This window comes from Apodemus sylvaticus, chromosome 1 (assembly GCF_947179515.1).
Source record: "Apodemus sylvaticus chromosome 1, mApoSyl1.1, whole genome shotgun sequence".
NCBI classification, from domain to species: Eukaryota; Metazoa; Chordata; class Mammalia; order Rodentia; family Muridae; genus Apodemus; species Apodemus sylvaticus.
The window spans coordinates 65836725-65853652 of record NC_067472.1 but is presented as its reverse complement, the minus strand read 5'-3'; the positions used below and the strand labels follow the sequence as shown (position 1 = coordinate 65853652).

Here is a 16928-nt window from a genome sequence, read left to right as displayed (position 1 = left end):
GGCTCCAGGAAGACTCTGGTTACTGTGGGGCTCGTAGCTCCACGTACAACAGCCTCTAGCTACTTCTATTACCAGCTTCAGCTGGTGTGAGGAAGATGGCTGCCCCTCACTCTTAGGAGTCCAGAGGAAATGACACACTGGTACCTGGTATCTGGGAAGGTGAACAGGGGCGCGATGGGCTTCAGATATTCTTCCATGTGCTCCAGGATGCTGCTGAGACTCTGAGGGCACGGGGATGACTCCTCAACAGGCAACAGAATGTATTTCTGTCTTAACCCAAATCACAGCCTGTTGTTCAGTGGTGTTTGGATGCGATGGCCACCCAATTGGGAAGCAAATTAGGAAGACCCCCCCCCTCCCGGAAATAATTAAGCTCCAGCCCTTCCAGAAAGAGCGCTAGCAAGCTCTCGTTCCTCCCAGCACAATGTTCCCAGTGGTTATCCTGACATCTCAGCCCTGTCCCAGTACTCTGATGACACCGTAGAGTATCCTGCTGATAGGGATAGGCCCAGGTCAGGCAACACTGCTCTGCAGAGAAGAGGAAGCCAGACCCATCCAATTGAAGGACTCAGGAGAGCTTGCCACCTTTCGCGGGGCTTCCTCTTCATCCTCGAGTTCTGGGCCCAGGATCCCAGCCCAACCCAACCTTGGAGTCTTGGCTTTCCCTGGGATGGGCTGCCAACAATATGGCTTAAGAGTCTCAGGCCTCAAGTGCTTGGGTTCAAGGTCATAATTTTGCTGTGTACCTGCATCTGTGTCGGCCTCCGGAACCACTGGATACTGGTCAACAGGTCAAAGATGGCAGTTGGACTCGTAGCCACCCGAGTTACCTTGCAATAACCTGTAGAGACAAGCCCATGGTCTTTACAGGACTCAGAGCAGAGCCACTGGAGTTGTGTGAAGGTAGAGATCCTTGTGAGGGTATTTAACCTTGACATCTCAGAGGTGAGACGTGTGACGGGAAGGTCTTCCGGGCACATTGGAGTTCCCCATTCCTCTCTGGGCAACAGGAGGGCTGGTACCCAGAAAGCTCAGGCAGAGGCAAACACAGTGGTGATTGACAGAGGGAGCTCTAGGGAGGCATGGATCCTCTGGGTCCCTTAGAAGCATATGGGGCCTCTATTTTCTCTTGTGTCCTGGGTTCAGCCTCCCTTTCCCTCCCCTCTGCATCTGAAAGCAAGGGGTCCTACTCTATGGCAAGGATTTCTCCCACCCACTGCAACCCATCTGGAGTCAATGGGAGGAACCCTGCTTACACCCAAGCTTACCGCCCATTGGTCCCAGTTTCCCCTTGGGTACAGGCATGGACTTTGGTTTCTCAAAGGCAGCACCATACAGACAAGTCCTGCAGGCAAGAACAAAGGTCACAGGCCCATTCCCAGAGGAGGTGAGCAGCAATGCCCACAGGTCTCAGGGGCCTAGCACTCCAGTTGGCAGCTGGCACCCAAACAGCTGCCTTCAGATGTTTATTTTGTCAGACAGAGGCCCAGAAATCAATCCATACAACCCAAGAAAGAGTGAAATTACAAAAGGTCCAGCAGTTCAGGCCTACCCAGATCTAACAGCAAGATCCTGTGTGTGTGCAGATCACAGACTGCCTTCGTCCCAATACTTCCCCCCATCACCATGGAAATTCATCCTGATATTTTTCCAGAAGGGTCAGAAGAGGGCTTCCTATGTCTCTGGATTGCATTAGTGCCCACACCTATCAAGTGGGCTAGCTAAGTCTGCTCAGCATGCTTCCCAGATGGCCTAGTCTGCCTCAGGCGGTGTGGTGAGGGTGCTATGTCCATGCCTCCTTGCCTGGCTTTCTGGACAGGGTAGCAATTTAGTGATAGGAGAGGAGAGCCTCACCTGTCCTGTGAATGCTGAAGAAAGAGGATCCGGAATATAGGTGGGATCTCATTCAGGATGTTGAAATGCTGATCGGTGACACAGAGGCTCTGCCATGCCTGTGTGTGACAGGGGATAGTCACTCAGAACTCAGGGCCACTGTTCTCCCCGAGGGGTTTGGGCTGTGGAACGCATCAGTACCACAAGGGGGCAGCAGAGTCATGAGAAATTCACTGGCTCCTCTAAATTGTCCAGCTCTGCCTGCTTGCTGGTGCAGTTCCCAGAAACCCTAAGCAGCATCTCTTCAAGGTCCCTTCTGCCTCCTCCAGCCTAGCTAAGGGCTTCCACTTAGCTCTGGGACTGCAGGCTGCAGACCTAGGTTGGGGTCAGTTTACCCAGACCCCCAGTTCTCCTGCTTCCTGTGAGCCTTGTACATGGATAATCTGAGTAATCCTAGAGACTGCACACCTCGGGGTCCTCACTGCCCCTGGTAGGCAGCCAGCATGGGCCCTGGAGAGTGCCCTGAGATCTCCTGTGTGAGCTGTTTAATGCTCATAGCTTCAACACAGAGCTTTGGGTTTGCAAAAAATGGTATGATGTCTTAGAAAATGTTTGTCAAAGAACAAGAAATAGAGAGCCACATAAACCTTACACAGAGTGCCAAGTGGACCTTTCACAGTGGCCGTACCCATACGGCAGGTGAAGAGACAGGCCACATTGTTACTATATAGGGGCTATGAGCGGTCTTCTACTGGTGGTGGCTTGCTTTCCTGCCTAGCCACTGGCCATCTCAGGTATGTGGGTAGCCTCCCCACACAGGTTCATGAAAAAGCAAGTTCTCCTTGCTTCAGTGTGTTTTGTTGTGTGGGTATACCGCTGTGCTGTCTTCTCTTGCTGATCTAGTTAGCCTGACGTCACAGGTGATCTCTGTCCTCGGGGGATCTGTGGAGGCTCATGGGAGTTTGAATAAGGTAGACCCATCCCGTAAAACTCATAGAATTGAAAGCGTGACCCAGGTGATAGGATCAGGAGGTGTGGCCTTGTTGGAGGAGTGTGTCTCAGGGTGGGTGGGATTTGGGGTTTCAGAAACCTTTAGACATTCTTAGGGAGCTCTGGCCACTTCTCTAGTGTCATAACTGCCTGCTGCCAGATGCCACTGACTCTTCACCGGACTTTACCAAGACTTGGGTTCCCTTGGGGCAAGGGATGGAAAGGAACTATAATTCTTTCAGCCTTCTTGCTCCTGTACCCACGGGCATATGCGATTCAGAGAGACAGAGAGGTCCCGTAGCACCACCCAGCTAAAAGAGGCAGAGTGTGTATCACTTAGAAGCTGTCCTTTTAGCACCCAGCAAGCAAGCACAGAGGCCTGCAGGTCACAGGAGCATGTATGCAGGCTCCCCTGCCCGTTACCCTGAAAGTGGCCGCCAGCTTCTGCTCTATACTGGCAAAGAGGCTGGTGGACATCTTGTCTTGCTGTCTCAGTCGTTGGTGGAGCTGCAGCAGGGCCGCCAGCTGTGAGCTGCCCGTGTTGTTCGTGGCTGTGAGCAGAACCTTCCGCATCATCTCTGAGGTCAAACAGCTCTAAAGCAGAGAGAAGAGTGGTTGGTGTGTGCCGCGTAGGAGGGAGGCAGAGGGCAACAGAGCCACGAGTGGGCATCTAGGCGCCATCTGTGTGAGTCATCCTCTGCTGGAGCCCCGTCGAGCCAGGTATCAGTATGTCCCACTGTGGAGACTTGGGGTGTGTGTGCGTATGTGCATGTGCACACGTGTGTGTGTGTGTGTGTGTGTGTGTGTGAGAGAGAGAGAGAGAGAGAGACAGACAGACAGACAGACAGACAGACAGAGACAGAAAGAGAGAGAGAGTTGGGGGGAGATGAGGGGAGTGGTGGTGAGTACAATATGTATTCACTGAGCTATAAGAACAGTTAAATGGCTGGCTTCCATTACTTGAGGACTAGCTAGGCCCGAGGCTCAGAGAACAGGGAGGAGCTCTTCTTTCAACCACAGGACCACTCCTATCTTGTCTAATGGAGAGCAACATGGCTGGCTGGAACTAAGGCACTCTGATCCCTGGGGTAACAGCCAAGGGCCCTTTGGGATATGGGCAGAGGAGGTCTATACCTGTGACAGCGTCAGGAACTGGAAGGTGGTTATGGGATCCAGGACACCAATGCATTCCACCATCTCTATGCTGGCAGTGGCTGCGATGTCCAGGAGGTTGTTGCTCAGAGAAGTCTGTATGCACTGTAGCAGTACCTCCGATGTCTGAGCCAGGAACCTCTGGGCCAGCACCACCTTCTTCTGTGGGCAGTGCAAAGCTCAAGCTAAGGTGGGCTCTTCAGGCAGAGGTCACAAGGGGACAGGTAGGGAGTGCTACATACCTTCAGACTCTCAGCCTTCCGGTTTTGCTCCTTGGGGGCTTCCTTGAAGACTACCGAGTTCCTGGAGGAGGTGTCTACACTCCTATCCTCTGTGTCCGTCTCCAGCGATCTCAGGCTGTTCTGCTTAGCACCTACCTACAGGGCACACCACACAGTAGGAGGTGTTTGTGGATTCCTGCTTGGTTGGCAGGGAAAACACAGATGCCAGGGAAGGGAAAAATGGCAGAGATCAGCGGGCCCTTCAAGTTGTAAGTGATCATGTAATATTGATCACGAGCCATGCATTTGTAGGGTCCAAAGTGTTATTAACATGATGGGAAGAAGGAGACAATCTCTTAATGGCCTGCACACAAAGTGAGAGAAAAGCTAGCTCTACACAGATGGCCTGGGGACCCTGGCCCAGCTACATCTAGGGAAGCCACCTCCACACTTTGCCCAAGTGTGTCAGTGCTACCAAGACCCACCAGGTCCTGTCCACCAGCAGCTGTAACAGATCCCCAAGGATAGAGATCATCTTTGAGAACAGGCTAGCACTCAGGAACAGAAGATGTCTGTGACAATACAGCACCCCCAAAGTCAGACCAAAACCATAGAGCCATTAGGCCAACTAGGGAAGAAATCTCACAGTGGTATTTGGGAACCCATAAACAAACTCAAGAGGATGACAGTTCTACAATTTAAACTTAGGAATTGTCATGGAAATGGGCCAAGAGGAAAGATCTCATCTGGAAAACAAGAAGGAAGCTTGGGAGACAGAGAGCTTTGGTGTCAGGAAGCCACACAGCAGCAACAGGCCACACCTAAGGAAAAGGAAAGGGAACAAACATGGAGGAGCCGCAGGGCCTGCGAGGAAGTGGGCGTATCCCTGGAGCCTCCTAAACTCCACATGGGGGTTCAGTGCATGTTTAGAGACAGCTGTTCCTCGCTGTGTTGAAAAGACCCTAACTGAGGACAGACAGGAGGGGCTCCTGCTCCTGGATTGAAAGTCCCCAACTCTGCTATCTGTGCAGAGGCTACAAACACCTGCTCACCAAGGGCCTCAGCCCCATCTGCTCACCCAGCATGCGTCTTCCTGGTCTCCTGCTGTCTACAGCCTGGGAACTGAGCCCAGGGCTCCAGAGCTAGCCGGCCAGGAGCTTCCCTGGGCTTTGAGTCCTGGGCACGGCTTGCTACAGTGGGATGTGAGGGTTCCTACAGGAGCCTGTCTGCTGGGCTTCCATTCCAGCTGTTGATTGAGGCTGGCACCATCCTGGGGAAGTGCCTCTGTTCAGGCTCTTAGGATGGGGGCTCAGAGACAGACAGGCTTGCAGGAGCTGTTGCTAGGGATCTGAGTTGGATAGCTGCTTCTGTCAGAGAACCCCAATCCTAGAAGAAGGTGGGCCTGGGAGGAGTTGAGGAGAAGGCGGTATTTTCCCTTCTTAGAGATTTCCAAGGTTGTGTGGTATGTAAGAGGGTTACAGAGGTAGACACCACCCACCCTGCTGCATCGTAGGATTGAGGTCAACACCCAGGGCATAAGTGTACTTCAGGCAGTGCCTGAGCTTTCCGACATCCCCAGGGACCTATGCACAGCCAGACACAAGTGACCGAGACAGAGAGATACCAGAGCCAGACCCTCCCTAGTTGAATTGGTGAAACACCTCTGACCTCCCAACTCTACAGCTGAGGTGGAGGAATCGGGGAGCAGGCTGCAGTGGGAAGAAGGTACGCCTACCAAGAGTTCCTCGTCCCAGCAGAAGGAAGGGTACACCGGATCCGTCTGCACCGACAGCAGATGGAGAGCCTTGCCAGCCAGGAACAGGAGCTGGGCACGGATGTCCGTGCAGCCCACACACAGTGGCTGCAGACTCTCCAGCTGTGTTAGCACCAAGTGAGGCAGGGTCCGCTTCAGGAAGAACCATTGCTTTGGGAAGACAAGGAGGTGTGTCACCACCAGTGACTCTCATGTGTGACCTCTGCCCAGTCACCCAGGGATCTCAGATAACTCCCTAGCATGGGACATCTGGGTACTTTTGACATATGTCCTTTCTCTCTGCAAAGTCCTGTGGTAGCATGAGGGGGTGTGTCTAGGACATAGACATTGGAAAGGTCATATAAGGCAGCTTCTATTACTATAAAGGAGAGCTCACTGATAAACAGAGGTTAATGGTAGGATTCATGTCCACCTTGACTTGTTTCATGGTGTTTAAGAGAACAAGAAAGTGCTGAAGCTACAGCTAAGCCAGTGTAGCACTTGCCTAGGGTTCTATCCTAGGACTGCCAAAAGTAGTAAGAAAAAAAAAGAAGGAAGGAAGGAGAGAAGGAGAGAGAGAGAGAGAGAGACAGAGACAGAGACAGAGACAGACAGAGACAGGGAGACAGAGACAGAGAGTTGAAGAAGGGTTTTCTTCCAAACAGGTAGTCAGTTACTCAACTCGTTCTGTTTGAAGCACTGGGAGGAAATGGGGTGCAGTGAGGTGGGGGGATGAGGAGGGATCAGCTAGGCAAGTGCTCTGAGATAATGCAATTGACTGGTATCAGCCCTTTATCATAAACTGAGTAGTAACCCCAAGGCTTGGGAATGGGAGCTTTAAGCCTACACAGGAAGTCCCTTTGGTATTAGTTAAGTCCTGTTGGTGACCAGACCATGCCTATCTGCACCAAGGTGTGGAAGTGGTCATGGCATGTGGTTGGGTCCCATAGATTGGCACCCTGCTTTTAGTGTGGCTGGCAGGCCCCCAGGAGAGAGGACGAGCTACGGCTGTCTGCTATTACCAAGCCGATGGATGAGTAGTCAGTGGTGTTATGAAGGAAGTCTGCAAGTAGTTTCTCAAAGGAGCTCTGCTCCATCTGCAACTCCAGGGCCTCCTTGCACACGAGCTGCAGCATGTCCAGGCAGGTTTCTGCCAGGCTGAGCTTGAGGCGGGCCAACCTCCTCATCAGCGGGGAGTTGATGTTCTGTAACTGAGACAGTTGGGAGATGGGTAAAGCAAGGCACTCTTCCCGAGGAGACCAACCATTGGCAAGTCCTTTGACCAGGCACACTGACATCTCACAGACAGTACAAAGTGTGCAATGGGTACATTTTCACACAGCAATAGACAGAGGCCAAACATCATCAGTGCAAGAAAAGGACCGTGGTCTTCACACTATTTCCCCGTGCCTTTCTTGAGCCTGTGTTGACAGCAGGCTGTTCCTTGCTCTAAGTTACTCCACTCAGTGGCTTTTCAGACTGGGCCTTTGTCCCAAGAGACTCCGTTTCACAAGTAGCTTTGAACAGTAGCAGATGATTGGGCTCCTGGCTGGACCCACAAACATCACCATCTGTCTGGTACTACCCATGCAGCATAGACCGATAAATGGACTACTCCTGGGAGAAAGGGGCTATTCTCTACAATTAATGGGGTGAACTGAGATCAAGGGGGCACACAGGTGTATTTCATATTAGGGAAACCAGGCCCAAGAACATATCAGGACATTAGACCAAGGAAAAGTTATGACTCCCTCACCTGGCCCCCATAAAGTAATCGGCCCCTAGCACTGTGATGGCATGATCTCCACAAGTCTATCACCTGATACCAGGTGTGTGTGTATCATGGACTCACAGGAGAAGGATCTCTGACTGTTCCTGGGGCTTCTGCTCTGCTCAGTCCCCCACTGTTGACATAGCAGCTGTCTGTGCTTGCCTACCCGATTGATTGCCCATTCAGACCTGAACCTGCCATTCCTGCTCTGGCCAGATTCTGCCCTTTTATCTCTGCAGCTGAATACATTGTTGCTTTCAAGTATGACTCTTCCTCAGGCCCACATCTCAGAAACAGCTTCTTCTTTTCCTTATCAGTATAGACATTGCTTGAATTTCTCTCAGCCCATCTCTGAAACCTCAAGAACCCTGCTGTAGGCTCTTTAACTTGAATTCATTCTGTAACCCACATAATGTGCACATGCATCTGTACATACATATGTATTTACTGTGCTGTGCAATATGAGAGCTAATATTAATAATCAAGATTGCAAAAACAAGAACCTGCATTTGCCTTGGCCACATTACTAAAGTAGGCAGGAAACTGCTTTCCTTAAAACTTGTAAACTTTGTGAACTTATTTTTATTCAATAAATCCTCACATTGTAAAAAGACACGTGTGTTTGTCCCCATTTCTGGTATAGCATGCTTAAGACATCCTTCCTGTCTCCCAAGTGACAACTGGCTGCTTTGTGGTAAGTCAGTTTGTATAAATGGCAGCATATGGATGTGACTCTTGTCTGTTTTATCACAGCATGGTGATACCTCATCCATATGATGTTTGTCTTTTCGTGTGTCTGGTTTTCCACACATTCAAGAAAACGTCTTTTCACATCACTTGCTCATTCTTAACATTTTACCCGTAGGTTTTGAGAGCTCTTGGTGCATTCCTGCTCCATTGCTGCTATCGAGGAATACAATTTGCAAGTGCGTTCTCCCAGCCTGTGCTTTCCACCTTCCACTTGAGAGTATGTTTTGCAGAGAAGACCTATTTATCAAGCTATCCTTTTATTGGATCATGTTAGGTTTTGGATTCATATGGGATTGTTTTCCTTCTTAGTCTGAGGTGTGAGCAGGAGTTCACGTTTTTTGGACATCTATTTTTTGTTGTTCTAACACCATCTAAAGTCTGTCCTGTGTCCATGGAGTTGTGCCTCTGTTGAAGACTCTGTGCATCCCCTTATTTCTGGATTCCTAGGTTTGTCCCATTGGTCTGTCTGTCTACTTTCCAACTAACCACAGGCTGTCTTGATTGCTGTAACTCTTTAATAGGCTTTAAAGTAAGGTACCATTGGGCTTCTAATTTTAGTCTTCTTTTTCAAAACTGTCTTGGCTATTTTAGACCTTCCATATTTTAAAATAATACTGTTAACATCTATTAAAAAGCCAGTGGTAGGTAGTATAATGGTTTAGGAAGAATTGTCATCATAATAGGATTTAGAGATTTTTGTTTTCATATATTATTATTATTATGTCTTTTTTCATTACTCTTGGAAATGTTTTATTGTCCTTGGACTACAAGCATTCATATTTTGGCAGTCAAATTTCATTTTTTAAGAGTAAATGATAGCATTTTAATATATAATTGTTCTTTGTATAAAAATATAATGTATATACTATATAATCCTGCAACTCAACTAAATGTGCTCATTAACTTTAATTTAGCTTGCTTGTAGTTTTTATTTTGGTATATTACATGATTTTCCACATAATCATGCTTTCTATGTAAAAGAATTTTCCTTGCGTGCTCCTGATGGAATCTGATTGATTCCAGATGCTTTTCTTTTCTTGCTTATTGCATTGGCTAGAGTCTCCCAAACAATTCTGAGTAGAAGTGGTGAGATACCACTGAGTCCCTAGGGAGGGGGATCTGTAAGTCTTTCACCGGTAAGCATAGTGTCATGTTAGCTGTGTTCATGTGCAACACGGTTTGTTTGTAATGTCTTTAACCTTTTTGTTCTTTCTTGAGACCGGGTCTCTGTAGCCCTGACTGTCTTGGAGCTCACTATGTAGACCTGGTTGGCCTGGGACTCACAGAGATCCTTTTGCTTCTTTGTCCTGAATTCTGGGATGAAAGGTGTGTATGACCACACCCTGCCTTATCTTAGTTTCAAGTTAAGCTGGTCTCATTGAAAAATTAGCATTTATTTCCTCCCCTTTAACCTTCTAAAGTAACCTTCTTGGAAGTGGTATTTTCTTTTTAATATTTGGTAGAAGTCAGCAGTAAATCTGTCTGGGCTTTCCATTTGCACTGTGGTAAAGTATTCAGTTACAAACTCAACTTCCCTCCTTCAGAGTGCCACAGAGTGATTTCTCCCTGAATGGGCATTGCAGGTGAGGGTCTATTTCACCTAACTTGTAAAATTCACACGTCCCTCACTATCCTTTGAATATAGGGGGAATCCATGGCAGGGCTGGGACACTCATTTCTAGTATTTGGCATTAACATCCTTTACAGACCGTCTGGTCAATCTGACTCAGTTTACCAACTGATCTAGCTTAAAGAACCAGCTTTGGCTTTAGTGACTTTCTCCTTTAAGGAGCTGTGGCAGCTTGAATTAAGCTCAGAGATGGCTGTCTGATGCCCGAGGTTTTGGAAACTGGATTTTGTTTGGTTTGGGGGTTGTTTTGGACGAGAGGGTGAATTTATTCCATTGATTTTTTTTTTAACCCCATCTTTAATTCCTATTCTGCTACTTATTTTGGATTTAGTTTGCTCTTTGTTTTTAAGGGAAAGGTTGAGCCCATTGATTCCTGGCCTATTATCATTCTCATTATCATTATTGTTCAGGTATTTAGTGCACCAGATTCCCCGAGCGCCAGCTGATGACACCTTAAACTTCTTGATGTTTTTTTCCTCCTTTCATTTCAAGATGGTTTCTCTTTGGCTTCTTCTGTGGCTGTGTCCTACTTATATTCCAAATATTTGTGGGTTTCCATACACACAGTGTTTTCTTTCTTAATTTGGAGTAAAAGCAACATAATTAACAGATTTGAAGTATGAGACCTGGAGAAGTGGCTCAGTGGTTGAGAGCACTGGCTGCTCTTGCAGAGGCCCGAGGTTTGAGTCCCAGCACCCATGTGGTGGCTCACAGCCGTCTGGAACTCCAGTTCCAAGGCATCTGGCATCCCTTCTGACCTGCATGAGACCAGGCATGCACACAGTGCACATACATACTTACGAGGCAAAGTGTTCCTACACGTAGAAGAAAATAAATCTAAAAACGTAAAGCATGCAAAGTTCAGCAGCACATGACAGGTCTGCAGTGTGGCGCAGTCATGGTTGGTTCAGTTCCCAAACGCTGCCACCGTGCTTCGAGGAACCCCTACATGCCAGTTCCTTACTCCTTACCTTGTCCCCCAGAAGCCCCTTGTCTGTTTTCTGTTTCTGTGGACTTCTCTACTCTACTTCCTGGTTTTGATGCCCGATATAATTGCATTTGGGGACTAATGTATCCTCTGTGTGGTCAAATTTATTGAGACTTGTCTTATGGTTCAGAGGATGGCCTGTGTCAGAAGACATTCCACATTTGTGTTAGAGTGTTTAATCCCATTGTTGCTGAGTGAAACGTTTGAGAAAATCTCTATTCCGTCATATTGGTTGACAATAGTCTAATCTTTCAGTTCTTTACTGACTTTGTGTTTACTTGTTCTACTAATAATTGAAGAGTAGGATAGTAAAATTATTGGCTCTAATAGATTTAGCAGTTTTTAAAGATTGGCGTTTGGTTCTTAGGTATTTTGGAGCTCTCTTAAGATATACTGCATTTAGATTACCTTTCTCTCGCTTGACTAGGATGCACTATGAGGTAGATATTATCAACCTGGTAATGTTTTCTAGGAAGCCTGGTTGCTTGACGCTGACACCCACAGCCTAGCTATCTTTTAATCACTATTAGTAGGGGATATTGCTTTCAGCATTCTACTTTAATTCTATCTGTCTTTATATTTATGTTCATTCTTGTAGGCATTCTTGTAGGCATCACATACCTGGGCTCACTTTTTTACTCAGCGCCAAATTCTGAGATCAGGCCCTCTGTGCACTGTGCCCATCACCTCAAAGTCATGGAGCCTTCTCCCCATCACCCCGTGACTGCCAACCAGCACCAAGGGACTTCCTGTAATCCTTCCAGGTTGTTCTTTTCCCCATCCTTGAGCAACTTCCTTCTGTCTTGAACAGGTCTGTAAATGGGGACTCTGGGCTGTCCTCTAGACATCTGTGAGCAGCACTCTTCTTCCTGGGATCCATCTTGCCTCCTCCTCCGGAGTCTTTCAGGACCCGATATCCTTGATTCAGGTCTTCATCTTGGCTCTAACCTGGCTCCATCTCTGCAGCTGCAGCGGGCTGAAACTTAAGCTTGGAGATCACTAGCTGGCATGGTTGATGTATGGCATTTGGAAAACCCTTGTTTTGTGTATTTTGTCTGCTTTTTTAAAAAAAAATTGTTTTGTGTGAGTGCATGTGTCTAGTTACTGTAATTCTATTCTAGCTCCTAAGTATATCAGGTGCTTTGTGTGTGCACATATGTGTGTGTGTTGTGTGTATGTATGTATGTATGTATGTATGTGGGTGAATGCTCAGTGCAAATGTGTGAGCTCATTCATGTGGAGGCTGGTGGACAGCCTCAGGTGGTGTTCTACAGGAACCATCTACCTTGTTTTTCCAGACACCGTGTCTTGCTGGTTTGGACCTTGCCAGGTGTACCAGATGCCTAGCTGGTGAGCCCAGGGATACACCATCTCCTTTTCAGTGCTGGAGTTATAAGCACAAGCCACCATATCTACTTCTTTTTGTTATATAGATTCAAAGGTTCTAGGGGTAAAAGATGAACTTCTCTTCTATACAAGAGTATTTCCAGCTTCTTGGTAGGTTTGCCAGGAGGGGCCTGAGGTCCAAAGTGGGAAACAGACCTTGGACCCAGAGAACACATACAACCTCCTTGACTGAGCTATGTTCCCAGCCTTTCTTTATATGGGTTTTGTGAAAATGTATATTGATTTGTATGTATATGAAAATATATAGTGAAATGTGTGTGAGAGTACGTGTGTGTGTGTGTGTGGGGGGGGTTATAGCATTGGGCCTCACTGGGTAGCCTAGGCTGGCCTGGAACTCTGCATACTCCTCCCTCATCTTTCTAAGTGCTAGGATTACAGGTGAGCCACACTGTGCCTGTCTGGTTTCATTTTAAAATCAGATCTGTCAGGCAGCACTGTCCTGTACACAAATTGACTCAGATGTGCAAGTCCAAACTTACATCTTGAAGGGACAGTATCGCCTGGATTCTGTGAAATAGTTCTTCTTCCTGGGCTATAGCTTTCTGGGACAATGAGTACATTTCCAAATAGTAGGCAGTCTTTTGTTCCTCATCTTTTTCCTTTTCAGCATATAACCTTCATACAATATAATAGTAGGGTTTAGAACAAAGATTCAAAAGTTAAATAATATATTGTACTATTACATGTTATACTGATTAATATATAATATGTGATTTTCATATAATTATGCTATGCATTTTATCAGTGCTTAAAATTTTTGCAGTCAAATGCTTTACACATGAAGGTATTCTCAATACATGTTATTCATTTTCAATGTGCTCTCAGAGTTGTTCGTTTATGTGCACAGGTACACGTATGTACATGTGGAGGTTAAAGTGTACAAAAAAACCTGGGCCCTGTTCCTCAGATTCTGTCCACCTTTCTTTGGAGACAGGATCTCTCACTAGCTTAGAACCTACCAATTAGGATAGACTGTCTAGCCAGCAATCCCCAAAGATCCACTTGTCTCTGTGTCCCCAGTACTAGCATTTTACAGTACTCCACAATACCTGGCTTCTTTACATGGGGTTTGGGGATTGAACTCAAGTCCTTGTACTTGCAAGCAAGTGGCTTACCAACTGAGTCATCTCCCCTGCCCTCCAAACACGTTTTAAAACAAGTTACCGAACCGTTAGAATGGCACAGTGTGTGTAGCGTGAAATTTCATTTATAAGGAATCTCTGCCTGAAAGGTGTCTGATGAAGCAATGCCCCAATTTCCACCTGCTGACTCCACTGTCTATTGTCCTGCCTTTGTGGTGGCCCACAGTGGCTGCTACAGCACACCTGCGGTAATGAATGTGGCTTGGGTGTTGGCTGATCATCGCTCCTAAAGGCATCATGTGTAAAAGGCTTGTGGGTGTCGGGGGCAGGCAGAGGCACTGTGAGGAGCACCGAGGGGGCTGGAGTGGGAGGAGAGCTGGATGCTCACTGGGATGCACAGCTGCAGTAGCAGCAGGAACAGGTGCCGGGGGACCCTGCAGGATGGCAGGGATGGGTTAGCAGGGAGGGAGTTGGGAAGGGAGCTGGGCTTAGTTGAGGAAGAGCAGAGACCAGCTGGGGGAGCTCAAAAGTGGATCCTCCTCAGAAGGCAGACCCCCAGGCAGCTCCAGTGGCAAGGGTGGGGTGTTTGGTGATGGCCTTACCTCTTTATCTTTGCATGTTCTATTTTTAAGTCAACATAATTTTTGTGGTAGCCACCAAATATAAAGTTTTCTTCAACTTCCAAGAGGTGATCTTCTAGTTCTCTCAGCAAAAATGAGTAGTCGTTAAGTTCTTTGCCAATCAGGTCGAAGGTAAATTGGATTTGAAGTTTCATACACCTGATAGACAAGTGTGTCCTCAGGATTGTGGGCTTGAAGCTTTGCCCACCAGATTTAAAAGCCCAAGAACACAGGGACCCTCCTTCTGCCCAGGGTCCACCCTGGGACACTGAATCAAGTACCAACTCCGCCCCCCACCAGGATGGGACACAATGTAGCCACTTCTCTGGATCAATGAAGTTATAATCTAACAGCCCCACCCAGGTTTGCCCATGGAAAACCATTGTGGAAATGAGACTCGAGTCAGGACCAGCTGATGAGACACAGTGCTTACAGCATTTTCTAGAGAGGAACCAAAGCAGGAGGAAGGCAGGGACCCCTACATCTGTGGTCAGTGAGCTTAGAAGATCTCTGGAAAAGGGCCTTGAAGTCTGTGAGTGATGTGTGTGGGAGAAGAGGGGGTTCCCCACAGCCTTCCACAAGAGGTCCAAGCTCAGAGGCTCCAGGAGCCATAGGAAAGGCACTGTGGATGTGTGGGCTGGCTGGAAGAAAGCCCACAACTCCTCAGAAGTACATAGCGGAAGGAAGGTCTGATCTCCAGAGGGACCAGCGGGGACACACAGACATGTGAGCCGTGCAGAGCAGGGAATATGGCCCTGCTGGCTCTGAGCCTTCCTGGGTTTGACATGTGTAGCATGAGAGAGAATGTGTGGTAGGGGCAGCCACAGATTTGGTGCCCTTGGCACCATTACCTGGCCTCTAGCTCCATGATGAGGAATTCCAGCAGGGAGACGCGGTTCGGCCTTTCATTCTGGAGGGCCCTGAAAGTATCTATGAGCTTCTGAAACAGTTCACAAACCTGGGCGTGGTGATCACGTTACCATGTCACAGGTCAGACCTCAGCACATACCCCTCCTCCCCCTGACATGCACCCCATGTTGTCCACTGGCTACCCCAACTCACTGAGATTTCTTTTCCATCATCCTCAGAGGATAAAATCGCCTCTGCCAGAGTCAGGGTTGAATTGTACCAGAACTCCTCGGCTCCGCCTAGCTGTTGGGCCCTCTCAACCATGAGCATAGCCTGCACGTGGTTCTTTTCCTTGTTGGCCAACTTTGCTAGAAGTAGCAAGGTCTGTGCTTCTGCACAGGTATCGCCTAGCTCCTAAAAAGACGGACGCATGGTACATGATAGGCGGTTAGCTCCACTCAGGTGGGGATGGCCACTACGTGGGAGCAGAGCCCTCAGGAGTGGGAAGCAGCATGCCCCGGGAGTCACAGGAGCCAGCCTGTGCAGAGTTCCTCTCTGCTCGCTTTACCTACATACTTGTTCCTTTGCTATTCCTTTACATCTTTTCCTTCCCTGCCGCCTTCTCTGTCCCTTCTTTGAAGCCTGTATTTCTCTTCCCTCTTCAACACACATGTCTCATCTCTGGCACCTGCACCTTTGTCTCATCCTTGACATCTACACAGCTGTACCCTAGCACCTGCACATCACTGTCCCAACCCTACTACTGACTTACCTGTCCCCTCTCTGGTACCTGAGTCCCTGTTCTCACTGTATGGGCAAGAACCTGGGCTCACAGCTTTCTGGTGTCACTGATTTCCCATCATTGCTGGATCTTCATCTTTTCCTTGAAAAGATGAACAAGCCACAGGCTGGATGTGCCAGGGCAGTAGCCTCATCGACCCACTGAAAGGGTTTCATGGAACTGTGGAGATTGGAACTTGGGAGATCTGCTTCCTTAGAGCAGACAACACAAACGACTTCTTCCGTCCACACTGCCCAAGGTCAGCTGTCCACTGGGGACACAGCCCAGGACAGAAAAGCCCTGCCAACTTTTGGCAGAAGTAGTTTGGAACTTCTAGGGTTGAAACACAAAGGGCCAATTTAGAGAAGAAGTGGGCCCTGGGGTTCCAGGTCTGGGAGCAAGTTCCTCTAGTAGGCAGCTACTCAGAGAAGAGTAGCCAGGGCTCGCAAGCCTCTAGAGATCTGGGCTCTGAGCTCTGGGCTCTGTGGGGGGATGCTAACTCAAGTCTTTTGGGGGACTCAGCAGAGACTCTGAGAAGCCACAGATGCCCCTGAAGTCTTCAGATGAGGAATAAGGATACATTTGAAGAGTTCAGGCCCAGGTCAAGATGGCTTCAGTGGAAATAGGTGAGACACCTTACCTGGAAAGCCTGTTGGGCCTCAGACAGGAGCAGCCGTGCTGGTTGGTGCAGCTCCAGCTCCAGCAGGACCTCCCCTTTGAGCACCCACAGCTGGGGGTAAGATGTCCCATCCAGACCCTTGCCAGTCTCTCCATTTATCTTCAAAATCTGTGAGACAGCATGACCCTAAGACGCTTTGTGCACAGTGTGTGTCCCCCAGAGTGTGCAGCCAAAGGGGTGTCCCCAGCATGCCTTCAGCCTCTGCTTGACTAGCTTATGACACGCCCCCAAGCCTTTGGGACCTTCGCCTCTCCTTATTTCCTCCTTCGACTCTGATGATAGCAGCTGCTGAGCTGTCTGCCTGGCTTGGCAGGCCAGCATCCCCTCTGTGAACTGAGCTGAGAGGCGTTGGAGGCTGGAGGCAGGAAGGCCTGCCTTTGTGTGCAGCTGTGCTTTTCCCTCCTTTCCCGGTGTGCCCAGCA

At 48.4% G+C, this 16928-nt stretch overlaps 1 protein-coding gene across 1 annotated transcript in view; it reads right to left on the bottom strand.

The window, feature by feature from the left end:
- Cfap46 (cilia and flagella associated protein 46) overlaps positions 1 to 16928 on the bottom strand; it is an 85045-nt gene that overhangs the window by 14374 nt on the left and 53743 nt on the right. Inside the window, exons 35-48 of the mRNA XM_052173634.1 lie at positions 16468 to 16614; positions 15260 to 15460; positions 15049 to 15155; positions 14180 to 14356; positions 12975 to 13110; positions 6972 to 7160; positions 5932 to 6120; positions 4218 to 4352; positions 3958 to 4137; positions 3247 to 3417; positions 1855 to 1952; positions 1269 to 1345; positions 747 to 841; positions 145 to 242 (exon numbers count right to left, since the gene is read on the bottom strand). Of these exons, the coding sequence (XP_052029594.1) occupies positions 145 to 242; positions 747 to 841; positions 1269 to 1345; positions 1855 to 1952; positions 3247 to 3417; positions 3958 to 4137; positions 4218 to 4352; positions 5932 to 6120; positions 6972 to 7160; positions 12975 to 13110; positions 14180 to 14356; positions 15049 to 15155; positions 15260 to 15460; positions 16468 to 16614 (2000 nt within the window). The remainder of the gene's footprint in view (positions 1 to 144; positions 243 to 746; positions 842 to 1268; positions 1346 to 1854; positions 1953 to 3246; positions 3418 to 3957; positions 4138 to 4217; positions 4353 to 5931; positions 6121 to 6971; positions 7161 to 12974; positions 13111 to 14179; positions 14357 to 15048; positions 15156 to 15259; positions 15461 to 16467; positions 16615 to 16928) is intronic.